At 37.8% G+C, this 23,303-nt stretch overlaps 1 protein-coding gene across 3 annotated transcripts; it reads left to right on the plus strand.

The window, feature by feature from the left end:
• On the plus strand, window positions 1-23,115 carry LOC149831785 (protein IQ-DOMAIN 5-like). Of its 3 annotated transcripts, none has more exons than XM_090014126.1 (9): window positions 1-275; window positions 387-438; window positions 618-683; window positions 14,148-14,259; window positions 17,915-18,151; window positions 19,131-19,358; window positions 20,220-20,333; window positions 21,745-22,225; window positions 22,623-23,115. In XM_090014126.1, exons 4-9 carry the CDS (start codon window positions 14,182-14,184, stop codon window positions 22,757-22,759), a joined length of 1,275 nt encoding a protein of 424 aa, XP_089870252.1. In that variant the 5' UTR covers window positions 1-275; window positions 387-438; window positions 618-683; window positions 14,148-14,181; the 3' UTR covers window positions 22,760-23,115. The 3 variants fall into 3 exon arrangements, with proteins under 3 accessions (XP_089870252.1, XP_089870254.1, XP_089870253.1); XM_090014128.1 differs by having other exon boundaries at window positions 182-275; window positions 14,148-14,253; XM_090014127.1 differs by lacking the exon at window positions 1-275 and having other exon boundaries at window positions 316-438.
• The last annotated feature ends 188 nt before the right edge of the window (window positions 23,116-23,303 follow it).

Genomic DNA, 23,303 nt, shown 5'->3' on the forward strand with positions numbered 1-23,303 from the left:
ACACTAGCCAACTTATTAGAAAGAATGATTAAACTAAGATGGTGCCTCAGCCTGAATCACATTTCCTCTCCCCACTCTTTTTTCCCCGGCTTCTCTTCTTCTGTTGTTAATCCCTTTGTTCGTCCTAACTAACTCTAATTTTCGGCATCTTCTCTTTTACCAATCTGCTTCACACATTATCCCTTTTGTTTCTGACGCCGGTTAAGTTCGTTCGTTTCCTTTTCCCCTCTCGACGGCTTGAGGCCGCTCGTACCTCCTCTCTCTCTCTCTCTCTGGTATGGTCTTGACTGCAATTCCTCCCTATTTCTTTGCTTCGATCTGCAGTTTCTTTTCGCTGGTTGGTATTTTTACTTTATAAATCTTCTGGGGATCTTGCTTTTATGCAGATCTGCGGATGCTACAATTTGGTGACTCGTGCGCTTTTCTGCCCTTATTTCGGTGAGTATCTTTTTTTTTTTGTTCTCCGTTCTCATTGCGGATGTCCGGAAATTGCTCATTCGTCTGATTAAATTTCGTAACTTTTCTCCGGGGTTTCCCTAATTTGGTATCTTCTACTCTGGGATCGCTTTTCTGTTTTGCCATGGATGTCGTCTCTCTGCCAATCACTCCGGATGTAGGATCGAGGAGGGCGCAATGCTGTAGATTGACGTAAAATCGAACCGTCGGTTGTGCCATGATCCGAGGTATACACGAATCCTTTTTCCTTTTTTCCAGTTTTCATGTTCTTTTTCTCTTCCTTTTGGTTTTCACACCGATTGTAAACGAGTTGGATGTCAACTTCCTGTACAATTTGCGTCCTTTACTCGTTTGTTGTTTTGTTTATTTCCTTCATAGGTAAATATCGCTTGCATAAATCTCGAACTCTTTTCTTTGTAGTTAGTGGTACCATTTGCGCACTACACATAGCCATGGCTGGTGCGCCTTCGTCATGGCCGTTTGCACGAAATGCGTTTCGCAGAGCGTATTTTTAATGGTGGTGTGCGGGGCGTGACTCACGGGTGTCTTGGCGGCATTTGTCCAGCCAATGAACAGTCCAAAGTGTAAAAATTGCCATGGGACTGTATCTGTTTTCTCTAAGATATCCTTTTATTGTGTAATCCATGCTCTTAGAGTTGTTTCCCAAGTCACCCAACTCAAGTCTTTGTGATGTCGATTCTCAAAATTAGGATTTTTCTTGTTATCTGAGTTTAAATTGTAAGGGTTTTCTACGAATGAATGTGTCATGGGGTTAGTGAGAAGTTCCGTTAAGGGGATGTTAGAGGCTATCAAGATGTGTAAAAATGCTTCGCATCATTTATCCAGCTTAGCAGTGACAAAACACCTTGTCTCTTCTTGTCTTGTGCGCATCTGTTCTTCATTAACAGGGACAGTTGATGAATTTTTTTTATCCATCTTGTGAAAGAAGTGGCACTAGTGAAGAGATTGAGACAGCGGATGGGGGATAAGTGGAATTAGCAAATGCAATGTTAAAAAATAGGATGCACTTGTCCCACCTATTTTGTGCATTATCATGTAGATTAGATGACACAGATGCATTTGTCATGTCTTATTACCATGGGATGTGCTTTGGACCAAGGGATTTAGATAGTAAATATACTTATGAGAAGGAGAGAAGTAGATACAAAATGCAACAATTAAGAAAATGGAACTTTGGTCCAGATTGCAGATGCAAAGCATGATTTGTTCTAAATAAACCATAATAAATGCGTTCATACAATCTGAACTACTTGAAAATGCATGAGGCTGATATTCTACTCTTTGATTACAAAGTTGTGGTATCCATATCCAAAGAATTACTCTCTCTCTCTCTCTAATTCTATCACAATGGACATGTTTCTGTTTTTCTTGTTTAACTAAATTGTGATGTGATCTCTTACCTTTAGTCTTCATTTCTTATCCATTTTTTTTATTTTTTGTCATAATCAAACTTCTTTTTCCCTTTGTTCAATTTTACTTTCTATATTTATTTCTTCTCTTACTCGCATTTATTTCTCTGTTTTCTTAAATGTTATCTTAGCTTTTATTTACAAGAAATGGGTAAGGAATGCCTCTCTTGGACATGTATTCTGCCAGATATGGTGCATGGTCATTCATGGAAAAAAAATTAGATATATTCATGAGTATAAACTATCATCAAATGGATACTATTAAGAGCAAAAATAGGAAAAGTTATGTAGAGGGGCACATAAGGGTATAGCTTAAAATGAGATGCATGTACATACAAACATAAAGTTAGTAAGCTATGATTTTAGGTGAGTTTGACAAATCAATAATTGTTTATGGAAATATTCATGTTTTTACTTTCAAATTATGATCCATGAACTGTCAGTAATATTATTGTGATATTCACACAGAGACTTGGACATGCATCCGTATGGCCATGCCCTAAATATCTCATATCAAACCAATTGTAGGTAATGTTATGCCCCATGCTCATACCCATTCCACATGTGGCAACTATGTTGCAATGATACAAAGTGCTATGTATTAGAGAATAAATAAATTTTGCGTACACAGAGCTGAAATGCATACGTTAAGCTAGATATATGGAGTAATGGAGGATATAATCTTGATGGAACTCAAAAAACTTGTTTGGGTTAGGGGGTGGGGGCAATATAGACTTGCATGGGGACAATGAGACATTACATGAATGAAGAGGAGTGGGTTATAGTTAGGTATAAATTAATGGAGAAATAGAAAAAGGTGGGTGGAACTGGGAACACATGGACGAGAAGAAAAGAGAGGTGATATTAACGAACATGGGGAGCCCTAGGCTAGGGAATGAAAGAATGGGCCTCATTTAGCCAATTCACATATGGAATGAGGCACGATAATGATGATGGTTTCCATTTTTGTCATGTTTCTACATCATGATTTTTGTTTCTTGTAAGTCCATTTCATTTTATTTTATTTTCCCTGTAATTGCTAAGCAGCAATTGTTGTTTTGCCTTAAAGTAATCAAAATAGGAAATATTCTCAGATAATGGTGTTGATAGGACAACTAACTAAGATTGGCATTAAGAAATTAAGGGAATCACTTTTAGAACAATAATCACATCCTAGAGGCTATAAGAAAGGAGCCCTTGTTCTTCAGCACAGGCCTGTCATAGAGAGAGAGAGAGAGAGAGAGAGAGAGAGAGAGAGAGAGAAAAGGCGTTCAGTCCATCGTGACTGCACCTCTCATTCTATTAATGTATTAAGTGTGTAAAACTAGGGTACGAAAATACCCCCTTAATAGAATGTTAATTTACATTATATACTAATTGGGTCTGGACCCGATCCATTATATATAATGGATTGGGTCAGACATATACATAATGACGATAATGATGTCTTCTTTTCAGCCTCCCTCAAGTTGTGCATGGTGCTGAACCATGAACAACTTGTTTTTCAGAAACCAAAATCTATCCTTTGTCAACCCTTTAGTGAGGATGTCAGCAACTTGTTCCTCAGTTGACACATACATAGGCTCAATCTCTTTGTCTTCAACCTTTTTTCTAATGAAATGTTGATCTATTTCAATATGCTTTGCTCGACTATAGTGGATGGGATTGAAGGACATGTTGATGGCACTTTGATTGTCACACAACAACAGTGAACGAACAATCAGTTCACCCATTTCTGTCAGGAGATGTCTTATCCATGTAGCCTCGGCCGTGGCAGTGGCCATCGATCTGTATTCAGCCTCAGTGCTTGATCTAGCAACCGCCTTTTGTTTTCTACTGCTCCAGGATACCAAGTTTGGCCCAATGAAGCTGCAATAACCGGATACTGATCGTCGTTCGTCTGGATCACCCGCCCAATCAACATCAGCATAAGTGACGTTCTCATGGCCCCCACCTGGATCTAATTCTCTTTTCTTGTATACCAGCCCATCTCCAACTGTACCCTTCAGGTAGCGAAGTATATGTTTGACTGCCTCCATATGTGACATGCGAGGTTCATGCATAAACTGGGATACCTGATTAACCGAATATACTATGTCAGGTCTAGTAAAAGTCAAGTATTGCAACATGCCAACTAAGCTGCGATATTTAGTGGGATCTCCATATATATCCCCTTCCTTTGAACTCAATTTCTGATGAATGACACTTGGAGTTGTTAACGGCTTACAATCTGTCATGCCTGCTCTGCCGAGAATGTCCAACGTATATTTGTGTTGAGTAAGGGTGAGTGTATCATTTCTTTTATCAACTTCTACCCCAAGAAAATATCGCAGTTCTCCCAAATCTTTCATCTTAAATCTCTGATTTAATAACTCTTCACCTGCTCAATGTGACTTTTATAGTTCCCTGTGATGATGATGTCATCTACATATATTAATAGAAGAGTAGTGACTCCTTGTTCATTGTGAATAAATAATGAGTGATCCAGAAGGGACCGAGAGAAGCCATGCCGTTGTATTTCTAGAGAAAAACTGTCGAACCAGGAACGAGAAGCTTGTTTCAAACCATAGAGTGCTCTTTTTAACTTGCATACATATTTTTTGGCGTCTCGTTCTGCATATCCAGTGGGTTGTTCCATGTAGACCTCCTCTTTTAAATCCCCGTGCAGAAATGCATTTTTTACATCCAGCTGACTCAATGTCCATGCATGTTTAATGGCTAGACTCAACACAATGTGAATGGTCCCCATTTTAACTACATGACTAAAGGTTTCATTCAAAGTCTTGGCCTTCCTCTTGTGTGAATCCCTTGGCTACAAGTCTAGCCTTGTACCTTTCGATGCTCCCGTCTGGTTTATACTTTATCTTGTACACCCATTTTGACCCAACAACATTTCTGTTTAGTGGTCTAGGTACAATCTCCCATGTCCCACATTCATGTATGACCTCCATTTCTTCATTCATTACTTCTACCCATCTTCTAGAGCTCGCAGCTTGATAGAACATGAGGGGCTCATCCTCTTTACTTATGGATGTCAAGAATAACTGAAAATCCAATGAATTTTTTTTATAACTTACCCACCTGTCAAGCGGATGTCGAATCCGTGAGGATCTTCTGATATCCATCGTCTGCGAAGCGGATGATCCAGATGGATCCGTATTCGTACAAGAAATGAATGAGGGCTCTTTCTCTCGGCGGGTGTACACAATACCCTTATACCTTGTTGGCTCCAAGTCATGTGTAACAGTCTCCTCCGTTTGAGTCTCATTGGCTGATTCCTCATGTGTTTTCTTCTGATTGCAATTTTCTGGACAATTTACTTTACCATTGGAGAAGAGTTCTGAATTTAACCATGGGTAGTATACCTCAATGCTGGGGCTTGAGTTATCAGCGTGAAGGGTTGAATTAGCATCGTGATCATCAAAGTTCATTTCATCGAAAATTACATTCCTTGATATTTTGACACGCTTACTCAGGGGATCATAGCACCTGTACCCTTTGTAGTCTTCTGTATATCCTATAAACCTGCATTTTAAGGCTTTATCTTGGAACTTGTGCCTGAGTGAGCTGTCAATGTGAACATAGCAAACAGACCCAAACACACGTAATTCATGATAATCAGGTTGTATGCCAAAAAGAGAGAAGTATGGTGACTTATTTTCTAAGATACTCATGGGCAATCGATTTATCACATAAACTGTGGAGTGGAAGGCCTCAGTCCATAATGATAAAGGGAGATTGCTCTCGTGCATCATGCTCATTGCAGTCTCAACAATATGTCAATGCTTTCTCTCAGCAATCCCATTTTGTTGAGGTGTATGCGGGTAAGACACTCTTCTCTTTATCCCATTATGTTGAAGGAAACTAACAAAGTCACTCGAGGAGAATTCACCTCGTCCATCACACTGGAAATTGAGAATGTTGGTAGAGAAATGATTTTGAACAAAAGAATGAAATCTCTGGAACAATCCAAAGATTTCTGATTTGTGCTTCATAAAAAATATCCAAGTATAACGTAACTATAAATGAAAATAAGATAGTATTTACTGCCAGAAAGAGAAGTAATTGGGGTAGGACCCCAGACATCTGAACAAATGACCTCAAATGGCCTTGAAGCTCTTTTATTAATAGAAGCAAAAGGTAAAGCATGACTCTTACATAAATGACAACTAGAACACTTTGTATCAACGACTTCTGAACTCAGACTGGACTTAGGAATAAGATTATTCAAGACAAGTTTTTCAATAAAATGGCGACCACAATGGCCAAGACGACTATGCCAAAGTCTTGGCTTATTACGTTCAGAAATAGTAAAAATAAAATCAGGATAAAAAAATTGACGTTGGTGAGGCTTCAAGGATGAATAGTTGGAATGAATGGAGGAATGATCTTCTTGAAAGATGTACATGTTGCCCCATCGTTTTCCTTCAGCGAATGTCTTCCTCGTGCGAAGATCCTTGACATAAACAGAAGAGGGAGTAAATTCAATTGAAGCATTAGCATCATCAACAAGTTTTGAGACAGAAACAATGTTCTTTTGAATATTACGCGCATGGATGACACTTGGAAGTTTAAGAGAGGACTTTGACATGTGTATAATGACATTTCCAGTATGTGAGATTGCGTGATGAGATCCATCTCCTGTGACTATGCTATTCTTGCCAACATAAGGAGTAAGAGTCAAGAGTTTACCTACATCACCCGTGACATGAGTAGCTGCTCCGGAGTCGACATACCAAATTCCTTTGTCATTTTGCTTCATATTCAATCCTGCCAAGGCTGCCAACAACAACTCCTTTACTTCTCCATCCTTCCTAGCCTCTGCTTGTGGAGCTTTCCCTTTGTTTTGAGGATTAAACCAACAATTTGCTTTAATGTGCCCTTTCTTGTTGCATAAGAAACATGTGGGAATGAGTCTTTGTCCCTGTATATTGGGTGTTGGAAGTATGCCACGACCTCCATAGGTATTTCTCTCTTGACCTCCTTTTCCTCGAAAAGAACTTCCTCGTCCTCGACCATAGCTCATTCCCATAGCCAACACATCTTGTGCTCCTGAATACCCATGAGAATCTTCAGAAGATCCTTTCAGAGTCATCTCATATTGCAATAATTTCGCACGAAGATCTTCAAACTTTGGAAGTTCTGGTAAACATAGTAAGGTTGTCGTCATAACATGATAGTTTGACCCCAATCCACTCAAGGTTTGTTGTACTTTATCTTTTTCACTGACAAGACACCCAACAAAAGCCAGTTGGTCTGTGATGCCTTTCATTTTATTCAGGTATTCCATAATAGACATGAAATCTTTCTTCAACATTTGAAACTCTCGCTTAAGAAACATAATTCTTGCCTCAGAAATTTGTGAATATGTTTGAACTAACGTATCCCACAGTTCCTTGGCCGAACAATCATCAGGAAGAGCAATAAGGACCTCCTGTGAGAGAGTTGAAGTGATGTATGCCACTAGCAATTGATCCATCTTCATCCAAGCAACATATTCTGGATTCTTGTGAAGAACAACAGATTGTTCTCCTTTATCGTCCGCTTTTTCCTGCGAAAAGAAATCTGGAGGCGGTGGAACTGATCCATCCAGATGACCAGAGAGGTCCTGACTCTTTATAAAAGGGATGATCTGTCTTTTCCAGGTTAAGAAATTGCAGTTATTCAGTTTTTCAGAGACTAGTTGACCGAGAAAACTTGAGGACAGACATGATTGCGCATGAGTAAAATCCATTTGAGGGAAAACCTGAACTGACACTTAAGTATGAAAAACAAAACAGAGGGCTCGGCTAACAGAACACTCGGCTGATAGATGATAGATGACAGAAGAGAGAAAGCAAGGTCACATGGTTAGTAGGTAATACTCGTGGTACCAGACAAAACACTCGATAGATGAGAGAAAACAAATGACAGACGAGAGAAAGCAAGGTCACGTGGTTAGCAGGTAATACTCGGCAGGTGATACTCAACAGTCAAAAAAAAAAAAAAATTCAGAACCAACGAAAAACAACAGGGATTAACAGAAGAATCACAGATTAACAGAAATACTCGGCTAACAAATCAAATAGAATCACAGAACCAACGAAATACTCGCCAGGTGAGATGACAGAACACTCGGCTAACAGAATCACAAAAAAAAAAGGAAGGAAGAACCTGGTCGAGTTTTTTTTTACAGGAAGAAAGGGGAACCTGTTATCATGAAACCGAGATCAACCTCTTTACACCCAGACTTGGTTAGATCCACGCAGATTCCACGCACCTGCACTTTACGTTTCCAGATTCACGTTGATAGACTGAAAACGAGACAACCCTTCACTCCCATACGTCACGCCACTCTGATACCATGTAAGAAAGGAGCCCTTGTTCTTCAGCACAGGCCTGTCATAGAGAGAGAGAGAGAGAGAGAGAGAGAGAGAGAGAGAGAGAGAGAGAGAGAAAAGGGGTTCAGTCCATCGTGACTGCACCTCTCATTCTATTAATGTATTAAGTGTGTAAAACTAGGGTACGAAAATACCCCTTTAATAGAATGTTAATTTACATTATATACTAATTGGGTCTGGACCTGATCCATTATATATAATGGATCGGGTCAGACATATACATAATGACGATAATGGCGTCTTCTTTTCAGAGGCCACTTCAGAGCCTTTAGTATGACATCTGAAAAAACATCGTATAAAGGTACATTTTGGGTGTCACTGGGCTAAAAAATATGTACAATAAAACTTATAAATTTGTTCTTAACATGAAATATTCATTTTTTTTATTATATTATAACTTCATGGTTTGTTTGAAAATACAGATAGAAAATGGGAAATTAGATTTTTTTTTACAAGAAAATGGGAAAATAAATAGTTTTCTATTTTTAGGAATGTCTAATTAGCTTCTACTTCGATGAAGAGAGACAAAAGGGGAACAAATAGTTTCCTATTTTTAAGACTTTATTTTTGGTTCCAAATATTGAGGCTTTACCTATATATTTCTACATAAGAAAAAACTTGCACTTTGTGCATATGATAACACATCCAAAAAGGTATCCAAACATGCCAACGTTGAGAAGGATGGGCTATTTAGCGTAATATGAACTAATATTGCAAGAGATTGCAATATTAGAGTGTAACTTGCCCTAAGCATTCAATTCAATGCTTGCTTAGCATCGAAGAGTCCAAGTGATTGGAAACACCATTCAAAGCAATGGAGATCCCCAAAAGATTAAATGCCTAGAAATTGTTGAAGCATTGAGGCATAAGTTAACAGAATCCAAAAAGTTCAAGCTGAGCCTTTTTCTTGTAATTCTTTTGATCAATTAGGTGTTAGGCAGCTAATCCACAAGCCCTCCATTAATTTTTTCCTAGTTTGAATAATGAGCCTTTTTGGTTTTACTTGTCCTTATTGTTAAGGAGGAAACTTGTCATTATTTTCTCATCTCCATCTTAGGATTTACTAGCAAGGTTGATACCTAGATGCCATGAGAAGATAACATAAAATTCTTCATAATCACATAAGGTGTTTGTCAAAAGTAGAAGTTCATGAGTTTGTTACTTGGTCTAAATGCATGGCGAACATGATTTTATGTGAGATTCATGTTGAAATGATACTACATATGATTGTCTAGGAGCTTTCTTTGGTAGTTGCTAGAGAACACGGGCTGGGCTTTGAACTATCAAATGGAAGTTTAAGCATTTCTCTAAGGCATCTATTGACATCGCCAACATAACGCTGGCTTCTTTAATATATTTTGAAGCTTAATACAGGTGGTATATTCTCTCTCAACCTTGATGAATTGGTCGCCTATGTCATAGGGACATGGAGAAAAGTACACAGGACAGACCATTCTTGTCAAATTTTCCAATAAGACCAGTATAAGAGGTTGCAACCCAAAAATGAATTGGAGCATCCCTTTGACATAATCTGGCTGCTGTACTATCTAGATGCTCCTACCAGCATTCATACCAATGCATGCCATGTGTTGTCATGGATGCCAATACCAACATGGCTTAGGCATTTCACAAAACTCTAACATTTACTTCATGGAGGCTCCAACTCGTTTCACGGTCTATGAATATTTTATTTGGTGTTCAATGCTTTGCTATGCTAAAAAAATTTCTTCTTGCAAGTGTCAAATATCTATGGACAACTGGGGCACTTCTTCGTAATGTCCACAAGCGTTTGAAAAATAGAAGTAAATAATGCCTTTATAGTGTGATACAAATTACAGAGTGAATACCTATCTTCTATATCTCATTTTTCATTCATTGTATCAGCAGCTTAACCCTCTGTTCCCTTATGGTTCAAAATAAGGAGTTAAAAAGTAAGTGTCTAACTTTACTTAGCTTAACATGACCAAGATAAATTGGCACCCTGTCCATATTGGGATAACATAATCTGGTAGTATTTGTATATGCCATGCTATAATTGGTTCTATGAATGGGTTCATTTATTAGTCCATCAGGTTATTTCTCTACAGATGCATCATGTTGGTACCAGGATATTGAAAGAAACAAGGGTAATTTTTGTTAGTTACATGGCGGTTGAAGCTTGCAACAGAATCAAAGTTATAATGGATAGAGCGAAAGTCAAGCATGAACTGACCTGAACGAATCCCAGTCTCTTCAAGGTTGGCTTGGTATCAGTATTAGACTCGAGCTGAAGCCGTCTCAAACAGCAGCATTTGAGCTTGGCTGGACTTAGCTATGTTGACTTCTTATACGACTTTGAATAAGAGAGATTCTAGAGATAGTGACTGTACTGAAGTGGAGGATATGATTGAAAAGAGATTTGGTACTTGGACCTTTGACTATCCACAAGGAAGTCAAAACTATTTTGAAGTTACTACTCTCAAACTTCACTTAGAAGAGCTTGTAGATGGAAAGGTCACTACTTGGCAAATTTCAACTGTCTATCCTTCACCATATGGATTATGTTGGTTCCAGAATATTGAAAGGAACAGGCTGATTTTTTATACTCAAACGGTGGTGGAATCTCGCAACAAGAAAAAGTTATGATGGATAGTGGAAAAGCCAAATGCTTTGACTTTTCATAAGCTGGAAGGCTTCTACAAGGTTGAACAATCATGGCATAATTAGCTGATCTGAGCCATGCAGAGTTCAAGCCAAACTCAGATAGCAGCTTTTGAGCTTGGCTAGGCTGAGTCCAGGCGAACTCGTACAATATGGGTCATATTGTACGATATAGACTTGCATCGTATGATATGGACCGATGCAACCCTATGATCATTTTTAAACAATACAGTCCCTGCATCATGTTGGTTCAGAGCCTGATACTACAATAGTTTGTGCGATGCGATACCATGTTCATAACATTGGTTTAAGTGGATCTTTGTACATTGAATTTCATGATTGGTTCCATCATCCTAGATAATCTGCTATTTATGAATCTGTGCTGTTATGTAGATTATGACATACATCTCATGACTTTATTATGCTAACATGATGTGCCCACACCCAAGTATTCTCTCAACCGTTCGTTTATGTACATTGTGTTAAAGATGGTGGCTGTTAAAGATGGCGTGTTATGGTTCTGGATTTACATCCGGTCCAGATCCATACTTTAGTTTCTAATTTGCACATGTGCATATACTTGTATTTTGTATTTATAATTAGGGACATTATCGTCCATAGTATTTTTGTAAAACATTGTATATAAGCACAACTTCTCTAGGTCACAATATTGACCTATTATGTGCAGTAACCTCTTGTCTTTCTCTTCCTCTTTCTCTGCTGAAGGTTGACGTGGATGGAAATACAAAGTCTTACATGATATGAGAGCGAGTTGAACCGATTCACACTCACTAAGGTTGGCTTCATATTTCTTCTCTCCCTTCTTTTGTTCATCCTTTTTATTTTCTTCTTTTCCCTTTTGTTATGAAATACAACAATTTGGCTAAAAAAAAAATTAAGGAAGAGATTAGGAGAGAATAACGAAAATGATGTTAGAAGAAAAGTATACTTAACCAAAACGATTTTTAGAAGAAAGTATATTTGGCCGATTAAGGCAATAGAAGAGAGAACATATCAGTTTGACATGATCTAGTTTTGTGAGAAAAAAAAAGGATTAGAGTAAGAAGAACGATTAGAGGTTTGACGTGATTCAAGTGTAGATCAGAAAAGAAAACAATACCAGATTTGATATGATCAGATCTGTCTTAGACTGGATGCAGATCTAAAATTCAGATATGAAAACGATAGAATATGGAGAAAGCCCAGATCTAAAATTTAGATCTGGCGTAAAACAGAAGAGAAAAGAAGAAACCAATCTAACGTAAAACAGAAGGGACAATTCGTAGCATACTATCTCTAGTCGTCCATCACAAATGGACATTGAGTCAGATGGATTTAAAAAATGTTTTCCTTCATGGGGCTCTTAAAGAAGAAGTTTATATGGAACAACCACCTGTATATGTGAAAGGAGATCCTAAGGCGTATGTCTGCAAATTGAAGAGAGCCCTTTATGGTTTAAAACAAGCATCACGGTCCTAGTTTGATAGCTTTTCTCTCAAAGTTAAAAATCTTGGTTTTCGCAGATGCACTCTTGATCACTCACTCTTTATCTTCAGGGATGAACATACAATCACATTCTTATTGATTTATGTAGATGACATCATTATCATGGGCAACTCTTGCAGTCATATCCAGGAAGTCAAGGAATTCTTGAGTCAGAATTTTAAAATGAAGGATCTTGGAGAACTGAGGTACTTCCTTGGAATAGAAGTTGACAGGAAAGACAATGTGTTCACCGTAACATAACATAAATATACCCTTGACTTGTTAAGTAGAGCAGGGATGAAAGATTGCAAGCCTTTAGCTACTCCGAGCGTTTTATAACAGAAGTTGAGTTTCCATGATGGAGACTTATATGATGATCCCACCAGATACCGAAGTATAGTCGGAATGCTCCAGTACCTTACCTTCACTAGACCTGACATTGTCTATTCTATAAATCAAGTATCTCAATTTATGCATGAACCTCGAACTGGGCATATGGATGCAGTTAAACAGATATTGAGATACTTAAAGGGTACGGTAGGAGATAAACTTATTTACTAGAAGAATCTTATAGATAATGGGGCTCATAAAATCTTTATCTATACAGATGTAGATTGGGTAGGAGATCCAGATGAGAGAAGGTCAGTTTCTGGCTATTGCATATTTCTTGGCAGCAACATTGTGTCTTGGAGTAGTAGAAAACAGAAGGTTGTTGCCAAATCTAGTATTGAGGCTGAAGCAGCGGCTACAACAAAAGCTATGTGGGTTAGACACTTGCTAACAGAATTGGGAGAACCTATCTCAAGATCATTATTATTATGTGACAATCGATGTGCAATAAATATTTCTTTTAATCCCATTCATCACAGTCGTACTAAACATATCGAGATAGATCAACATTTTGTCAGGCAAAAGGTTGAAGAGAAAGAAATTGAGCCATACTATGTTTGCACTGAAGATCAAGTGGCTGATATGTTTACAAAGGGGCTGACCAAATATAATTTTTTGTTCTTAAAAAGCAAGTTGTCCATGATTCAAGATCATGCACAACTTGAGGGAGGCTGTTAAAGATGGTGGCTTTTTAAGATGGCGTGTTATGGTTCTTGGTTTACATCCGGTCCAGATCCATATTTTAGTTTCTAATTTGCACATCTGCATATACTTGTATTTTGTATTTATAATCAGGGACATTATCATCCATAATATTTTTGTAAAACACTATATATAAACACAGCTTCTCTAGGTCACAATATTGACCTATTCTGTGCCGCAACCTCTTGTCTTTCTCTTCCTCTTTCTCTGCTGAAGGTTGACGTGGCTGGAAATACAAAGTCTTACACATTGTTACTTACTAAAGCTTGTGCAAAGTTAAACAGATGATGTGTTCTTGCATCTTGTAATTCATATTGGTTGACTGATGGAGCCAAGTGAGTTGGATATTAAAGTAGGTCACCGTGTTTATGTTTTTGTTGCATATACTGCTTTTCCAATCTTCTTGATGACAATTTCTATAGATATGTTGCATAACTATTTCTGGATTTTTGTCAAAACAAGTTATTTATCGGCCTAGATGGATATTGCTTTTTTTCATGATAATTGCATGACAATCTTCACTTAGTGTTAAAATATTTTATCATAAATTTGTACCCCATTTTTTCTTATCTTTGTTATCTTTTCCCTGTCTTTTTTTCACTTCTGCTGAAGTATGTGTTGATGAATCTCCATGATGCTGATGACACATAAGTTTTGTCTGCAGGACTAAAAACAACATTGTCAAAGTGATCAGCATAATGGGTGTTTCTGGCAAGTGGTTTAAGGCGCTGGTTGGCTTGAAGAAAGAAAAGTCACATCTGGAGAAGGATGTGGGTGTGGGTGAAACCACTATAGGATTTTTGTGTTTTCATTTTTTTTTCACTCAATATAAAATTGTTTGCTGCTGCCAATTTCTTTGTTATAGTGGTAAACAATTTATGTCCCACTTGGAGAAATGCAATAGAATACTTTTTTCCTTCTTACTGTTTTGGATAGCTATAATTTGCTTCAGTCCATTATTTTAAGTTTGAATATATGACTTCAGTTCACTTTAACACAAGTGATCTTCCCAGTGCTTTCTCTATTTCATTCTTTCTTTTTCCTTGTTCTGCAAGAATACTGAAACAGAGCAAGTATGATAGGATTATTTTGAGAAGAAAAATGTCAAAATTGGAGGATTAAACATAAGTAATCTAACAAGGATGTGCTCTCAAATCTTCTCATTATTTACTAAATTATCTAATAAGGATGTATTTGCAAGATCTTTTTAAACACCTTTTATACTGTACTGAAGACCACAATCTTATGCTTTCTGGATTTGGATTATGGAGGAAAATGAAGGCCTAGGTGAAGCCTGTAATATATCACTCTACTCACTACTGGAAATCATTGGACTTATGCACGTGCCATGCATATTTTTGCCTTTGCATCATTATATCAGTTTACACCATCGGTAGCTAGCGAGACTTTTGAGACAGTAAGGGCATTATCACCAAGGTTATGGTTGCAAGTGACGGCATTCCTTGGCATCCAGGAATCCCAGGATGATAGGGGAGGATTTTTTTTTTGTTGTGTGTGTGTGTGTGTCTGTCTGTGTGTGTGTGTGTGTGTGTGTGTGAGAGAGAGAGAGAGAGAGAGAGAGAGAGAGAGAGAGAGAGAGAGAGGTTAAGTTCCTAACTGGTAAGAGAGACTAGTTAAGTTCCTAACCAGTCCTAACTGGTTCAAAAAGTGACGGTTGCAGGTATTTTTTGTTTAATCTGAAGCTGTTACTACTTTTTCTTTGCTTCACAAAAAATCAAATTATTTCAACAAAAAAACTGAATTTCTATCATAAAATTCAATGAAATAGCGCTGTCTATTTTCAGCTCTCTGTAGAAACCTGTCTAAACATACAAATTTCCTAATCACATATATGTTTTCCATCAAATAGATTATAGAGATCACATCTATAGGATTGGATTTACAAAATGTCACCTGGAACTATGACTTTGAATCGGTTATGACAGGTTTGCAGCTTAAGCATTATGACCTATTCGTCTCTCTCTCTCTCTCATGTGTGTGTGTGTGTGTGTGGTTTTACCATTGATAGTGCTAAAGTGATCTGTGGAGTGTTTTTAGTAGAGCACATGTACTAAATCAAGGGACTTTGACGTTTGTATAAGTTTGTAAAGAAATGCAAAAACCAATGGCCCACAATGCACCAAAATTTCATTAAGAAAAAGTACAAGCTCACATCAAATCAATTAGATTCCAGGCATGTTTCTTAGTTTGAAAAATCTTGTTAAACATATCTACAAGTACTTATTGAGTAAATAGTGCCTGAAGCTTTGACTTTATACAAGATGGTATGCTTCTACCAGTTGTAGCAAAGACAAGTCCATATGTGGAGTTTAAAACCCTGGTGGGTTGACCCAGTGACTTGTTCAAGTCAACTCAGTGTCCCGCCCTCTCCCAAGTCAACCAATTGGTTGACCTCTAGTTTATAGAAGTTGTGATGATAAAATCTGCAATTTCACTTGTTTTATTTATACATGAACTTATTCTCATGTTAGTCTTTCATTAAGATGCAAAACACTAGCTTCTCTAATTGCTATCATTTACTATTTTAGATCATTGATATTGTTTTCCCATTCAAAACCTTGTTTACTACAATGTCATAAGTTTACAACTAAGTTCTCATTTCATGATGATTGATTGTGGAGTTGGATAGTTTATGCATAATAGCAATTAACTAATTTGTGGTATTTGATAAATTGATATCATAGACATTTCTGTCATTGTATATAAATTTTTCATTTTCATAATATATTTCTGTTGTTTGTATATATAAAATAAGAGTCAACAAAACCTGGCTGAGGTACTAGGTGACCAAGTCGAGTCACTGGGTTTTCGAACTATGTGGGATTATGTTTGATTGTGTGTCAAGTCACCTTCGATAATGGAAATTGTGGTAACCATGGGAAGAGTGGTTGATGGTTGGGAAGAGAACATGTGTTCTCTACATGAATTTGATTCCCCTGGTCACCATTGGTACTCTTTGTTGACTCCCCATTGACTCCCCAAAATGTGTTCATAGACAGATTAATTTATTATAAGGTAAGGCTCTGTTTGGGAGCATGTTACCGGAGTATTTGTAGTGTAATCGGAGACGGTTATCTGATGTGGCACTCATCTCATGGATTTGGCTGCCATTTGGGAGGAGTTGGAGGGAGTCAACATTTTAGGATGGGAATCAGCCGACTCCAACTCCTTCAAAATACCCATTTGAATTCTTCTTAAAAAGAGGAGGTATTTGCAACTCCTTGAATCAGAAGGATTCCCGTGGGTTCCTAAATTTCTGATGGTTCAAAATTTTTATGCCATTTACCTCACTAAATCTTATATTCACCTATTTTACCTCAATAAACAATAGGATTTCACCTCAGTAAATCCTAATTTTTTATGTTATATATGTATGTATATATATTATATATGTATATACATAATATATATATATATATACATGCATAATAATATATATGCATACATAATAATATATATGCATACATAATATATATATATACACATAATATATATGCATACATAATATATATACATACAGGCCGAGCTAAGGCCTAATTTATAGGCCTGAGCCAGCCCAAATACCATGCTACGGTTTCCCAAACATGGTGAGGAATCAGTAGAAGTTACAAGCCTGAATCCTTGAAGGAGTTGTTTATGCTTCGAAACAAAAGAGGGAGTCCAAAATTCCTCCCAAATCCATTTCCCTTGAATTCCGATAGTTCTACTCTCCCCGACTCCTTTCAACTCCCTCCAACACGGGTTCCCAAACAGAGGGTAATGGTGCTTCATGTAAAGTGAAATAGCTTTGAGGCAATAATGGCATTTGTGAAGTTTCCTTTTCCACTGTGTCTTGATATATCTACTCCTAGGCGTACTCCTTTTCTTTGCCAAGTCACTACTTGCTGTTATTGTTCTGCAATAATTGTCAACTCGTGCTTGAATTTTAGCTGCAGCACACGAACCACCACAATGTCAATTGTGCCTCCTATTTGTAGTTATTCCAGGGATCCAGTGAGCCAAATATGGCTTTTGTGCATCTCTGGTTCTCATGAACTTTATAGACACTGCATGTTCTTGTGATCTCTAAAGTGACAAAGATTAGATCTGCTTTCTTCAATTGAATGACTAAAAAATTCCTCAAAAAAAATTATTAATAGGTTTGAATCTGTAGTTTGAATGACTGTCTGGTAGACCATTTTTTTAGCATATAGACTCTATCATAGCATGGACTGCACATCAATCAAACTTTTCTGTGTTGAATCTGGCCATTCTTTTAGTAAAACATATTCATGTTCCTGGCGTTTGTGATGTCCATTATACCTGAATAATGATCCACCTGTTATCTACTGCATTGAGTAACTCTTCTATGAAATTCATCATTTTCTTGATATGCTTTTCCTCTGATTTGTATTTATAAAACTGTCACAGACGTCATCTCGGTCAATCTTTGGGAACCGTAAGAAGCATTTAACTGAAATTAGCAGGACTGGTACAAAGGAAGAGAATCCCAATGATATTGTTCCACAGACGACTGAACTCAGTGTTCAGTCTAGCTCGAATACCTCTACTGGATCACATGATGCACCTCCTACTGATGAATTAAAACAAAAAGCGAGAGAGGAACAAGCTGCTATATGCATTCAGACAGGTTTTCGAGCATTTCTGGTACAATTTAATTCCCTTTATCAAGTGTCAAGACAATAGATTTACACAAGCCAAGCTTGTCAAAGACTCGTCTTTTTTGGTTTGAAGGCACTAAAAGACTGTCTTTTGCTTGGTGCTTTCCATGCTTTAAAATGTTTTACAATTTTAGGAGCCTGCTGTAATTCAGGTAATGGACAATTTCAACAAATCCCAGTTTTGTTCTGTGTGGTAGAAACTCAAAACTAGGGTTAGGAGCCCTGTGGCAATTATAAATTATATGCTGTTATGGTCACTGATAGACATTGCAAAACACAAAGGGTGATCATGAATTAGTCACCAAGGGGATGTTTTGTTGTACATGTATTGTACACTTCAGGTAAAAACAGATAATGCCTAATTTTATCTTACCCACATTTTACCTCAAAAGCTCATGCCAACTAGCTTGTAATTGAGCTGGCAAAAACTTATCAGGCAGTTAAAATTAATGAAAAATTGGTAAATTCTATATATTTTACCTGAAATTATATTGAGGGTCCAATCAAACACCCCCTAAACTTTTCAAAACATCTATCTGGATACCTGGAAGAAGTCTCTCTCTCTCTCTCTCTCTCTCTCTCTCTCTCTCTCTCTTTTCACACACCTGCACACACAAAAGGTAGGTGCCAAGATTTTTTAAACTGTGTTATGATTATCAGTTTTCTGTGGTTATCTGATGAGACTTTTTAGATTTTATAGTGATATGATTGCCAATGATATGACGAGATATTTGTCTAACATACCTGACAGAAAAATCTTGTTATTTTAAGTTCTTTTGGTTGAGGTTTCCGCAAGGAAAGTAACATTTATGGCATCTGCACCATTAATCGCTTTGCTTGAGGGGTAAACTAAGGATGTGTCAAACATTAAATGCTTACTATTTTTTTTTGCAATATGGATTTCTATGAAATCTGGTGTTTGTGTTTGCAAATTACTTTGATAACAGTTCTAGGGTTCTTTACAGGCTAGGCGTGCATTTCGAGCATTAAAAGGACTGGTAAGACTTCAAGCTCTTGTTAGAGGCCACGCTGTGAGAAAGCAAGCTGCAATAACTCTCCGAGCTATGCAAGCTTTAGTTAGAGTACAAGCTCGTGTCAGGGCAAGACGTGTTCGAATGGCATTGGAGAATCAGTTGGTGCAACAAAAATGTCAGGAACAAATTGTTCAAGATGCTCGAGTTCGCGAAATAGAGGTAATGAGATCATGGTTCTTCTGATTGGCTAAATATCTAAGTGAATCCAAAACTATATTCGTCTTGAGAATCTCTATTTTTTTTCGCTCATCTCAAAAGTGTGGAAAGGCAAGTTTATGTTAACCAAGGGATTCAAATATGATTCAATTATACTGAAAGGCCTTCAATTAAGTTACAATACTCTGAAAGGGGTACTGCATATTTCACATCAAATGCGTTGATTTTGTTATTTAGATCTGCATTTGTATGTTTTATCATTTTAAAATATCCAGGGGCTTGCACTGTATCAGAAATTGCCAAATAATGTTCCTTTTGCAAAACCTCCATGAGCTTTGGCGATGTTGTTGATCAATTCCAATGGGACTCCTTTCAACCACAAGTAGATTGTGCCTAGGGTACCAGTTCATATTTGGTCACCTGAAGCTCATGAAGAGGCACCTACGGCTGGATCCATCAGCTTGCAAGCTTATAACCTTCGGGTAGCTGGAGCATTTCTATCCTTTTAAAATCAAACAACTATTTACCATAGCACAAACTTACGGGTTCCTGTTTCTCATTGACTTTCACAGGCTATATTTGTTTAGATCCAAAACTTAAATATTCAATTTCAGATGATGCCATTTACTTCAGTAATTGTGAAAAGCCTTTTGATAATGTTTCCTTGATTACTATTTGAATTCCAATGCAGGTCAGTGTAGTAGTGTTGGATCTGTTGACAAAATCTTGTTTATCATTGACTTTTGGCTGTATTTGTTTAAATCTGAAACTTAATTGTCAAATTCAGTTGATGCCATTTGCTATAGTAAGTGTGAAAAGCCCTTTGATAATGTTTCCTTGATTACTATTTGAATGCCAATTCAGGAAGGTTGGTGTGATAGTGTTGGATCCGTTGAAGAGATTCAAGCCAAGTTATTAAAGAGACAGGAGGCTGCTGCCAAAAGGGAGAGAGCCATGGCATATGCTCTGACTCATCAAGTAAGTAGCTATGGATGATTATTTGAAAGTGCTCTTGTGTTTGCATTTGATTAATGCTTGGTGTATAAGTCGGACTGGTGACAACTGTTGATACCATGAATTTCAGAAAGTTTACATGAGCGGTTAATATGACTATTTTGATTATTTCCTCATAATTGACAATAGTCATCATCGAGCCTTACCCAAATGCATGGTGTCAGCTTGACTTTGTGATTTATTTATTTTTAGAATAAATAATTTGAAATCTATGATCAAATGAAATCAGTGAAAGTAGTCAGATTACGAATAGTAGTAAAAGGGCTCAACAGTTTTTCCCCCCCTTTTCATTATTTTGTAGCAGCTGTTGAAGATTATGTAAGCAAACTTGCCATGTTGCCCTGATGCACTGCCACTATACTTTTTTCTTTCTTTTGGTTATACATTTGCGTAAATTCTTAATATTGCATTCTATTATTCAGGGCATGTTCTTATTTGAAATTGATTGGGCTTTGACTTTGCTTTTACAAATTCCTAGCAGCCTCCCTGATAGCACAAGAAAATGGTCAAATTTTATCTTCAAGAATTTATTTTTTTTCCTTTTCTCATTTTGTGCTTACTACATTCAAAATTGACTTTTTCTTAAAATAATTGCAAACTTTCATCTTGTTATGGGATAGGGACTACCTCTTAAAAATTATTGGCTCAAGGGTCACCATCCGTGTGGCTGGTAGTGTTAAAGCTGGGACAGGAACAGGGTTAAACCAGTTTGATATGGCCCTGATGAATTCAGGTTCTATGGCCTTGCTTATCAATTTTTTTCATGTGCTATTCAATACCTTTTTTTATCTTCTGTACACTTACCTGCTCAATCTGGCTTTTCTTTTTTCTTCATTTTACTGCAGAATAGGTAAAGTTTAAACTTTGTATTTTGCTTGATTTATAGATGAAATATATTTGGATACGGTGTGGTTGCTGTGGTGATATTGGTTCAGTCCTGAAATTGATAAATTGGGTTTTTTTCACCTTTTCTCAAAGTTGGTGCAGGGATGAATTTTTCTTGAAAACATCTCCTTGACTAGGGGGTATATTTCTAGTTGTAAATTCCAAACAAGTGCCACTGTGCTGTGCTGCAGTTTCCTTCTTGATTTTGGTGTATGCTTCTATCCTTGGATCCAGACACAATGCTTAAACAGCTTGTAGTTTGTCATTCTTTATGTTTCACATTTATGTAAACGAAGACCTATTCGGATGTATTGGGATCCAAAATAGAAGATTCTTCTGTGCTGGAGGCTTGAGCCTTATGCCCACATTTTAATACCAGTCTATTTTTGTGTTGTTTGGTCATGATTGCTTTCCATATTGTAGAACCTTCTAGTTTGCCATACTGAAAACTTGCATGGGTGCTCATGCCAACTGTGCGATTGTTCTACAGTGGCAAGCAGGATCAAGACAAGTTGCAGTGCCTGCAGGTTTTGAGCCAGATAAAAACAACTGGGGCTGGAACTGGTTAGAACGCTGGATGGCTGTTCGCCCTTGGGAAAACCGCTTCATGGACACAAATCTTAGAGATGGTGTGATCGTTCTAGAAAATGGGCCTGCTGCTATATCAAACAATGCTAAGCCTCCATTCAAGATCACTGCCAAGAGACCTGGCCTTCACACCAGTAATTCTAACCAGAAAACACATCCTTCTCAAGCTGATGGAAGTGGATCTTCATCTGTCAAGTCTGCTGCCACACCTGCTGTAACAAACCTGCTAAAAGCGAAGTTAAAGTCTAACCTTTCCCCGGAGGAACCAATTGGAGAAGCTGATTCTGGCCACGAACTGGGTGCCCGTTCCATGAGCAATCCCAGAGAACGACCTAAACAGGCAGATGTTAGTGCAAAGAAGCGGTTATCCCTTCCAAACACTGGTGAGTAGCTGATATCATCCAATTTCGGCTGGCATTTCCCCATCCTCGATATCATAGTTGTCAAAACATAGGGAGTTTCCTTGCATCAGAAACCATCTTTGGCCGCATGTACAGACTGCAGAAAATCATCTTCTGTACAGGAGACACTCAGGTTCCTACCTAGAAAAAGCCTTGGTGTCTTTATGTGCTGGTTGCACGCATCTGGGGCATTCAAAAGCCTTGGTGTCTTTATGTGGTGGTTGCACGCATCTGGGGCATTCACAACTAAACGTTTCTTTATTGAAAAGCTGTGAAATCTGTCAATGTGGAAGAATGATTATGAACTGCTGACAAAAGCAACGTTTCTCTGATTTCTCAGTACTGATCCAGACATTTCTTTCTTTTCTCCATTATACAGGTGCTGGAGCTCGAAAGGCCATTGTTCCTCCTAACAGGGTGGCAGCCAACCGGAAAACAAACTCGCAAAAGATCGCTGTCGATCATACAAAGACCAGCGAGAGAGGCGGTTTGAATGGCGGGGACCCAGTTGAGTAGGATATCAGAACCATAGTTGTGTGATTACTCGAGTTTTTCCGTTACAGTTATAAAAGTTCAGTTCTAAAGTTTGCGGCCGGGTCGGGTTGAGGAGTTCTGCTTGTGTTTGTAAGTTGTAACCTAGTGTACATATGGCCTCTTCTGAACCAGAGGGTGTGTGAGCTTCATCAAGCAATTCAGTCTTCGAGGCATTGTTTGTGCTGTCAATAAAAGAGCGAGTCCATTCTTGACTGTTTGTAAATCTCTGTGGTGAGGGAGGGGAGAGGTGAATGGATGATTTGATTATGTTGCTATACATTTGTAACTCTCCTTTTGGTTTTGGTAGTGATGTTTATGAATCGTACCGTCTCCTTCCATGTCTCTCTGTCGACACACGTCCTTTGCATCTCTGAACCATATATAACTTACAGTAGCAGGTGATGGATTGAACCAGATACCCTGTCTAATGGGGTCTCTTTTGAGACCCAACTTTTCCGATCACATCGGACACGGGACACGCCGGAATGTATAGAAAGATGACGCATGAGAAGGATAAGCTGGTGGG

The sequence above is a fragment of the Nuphar pumila genome, chromosome 7 (genome assembly GCF_984573655.1).
Source record: "Nuphar pumila chromosome 7, dmNupPumi1.hap1.1, whole genome shotgun sequence".
NCBI lineage: Eukaryota > Viridiplantae > Streptophyta > Magnoliopsida > Nymphaeales > Nymphaeaceae > Nuphar > Nuphar pumila.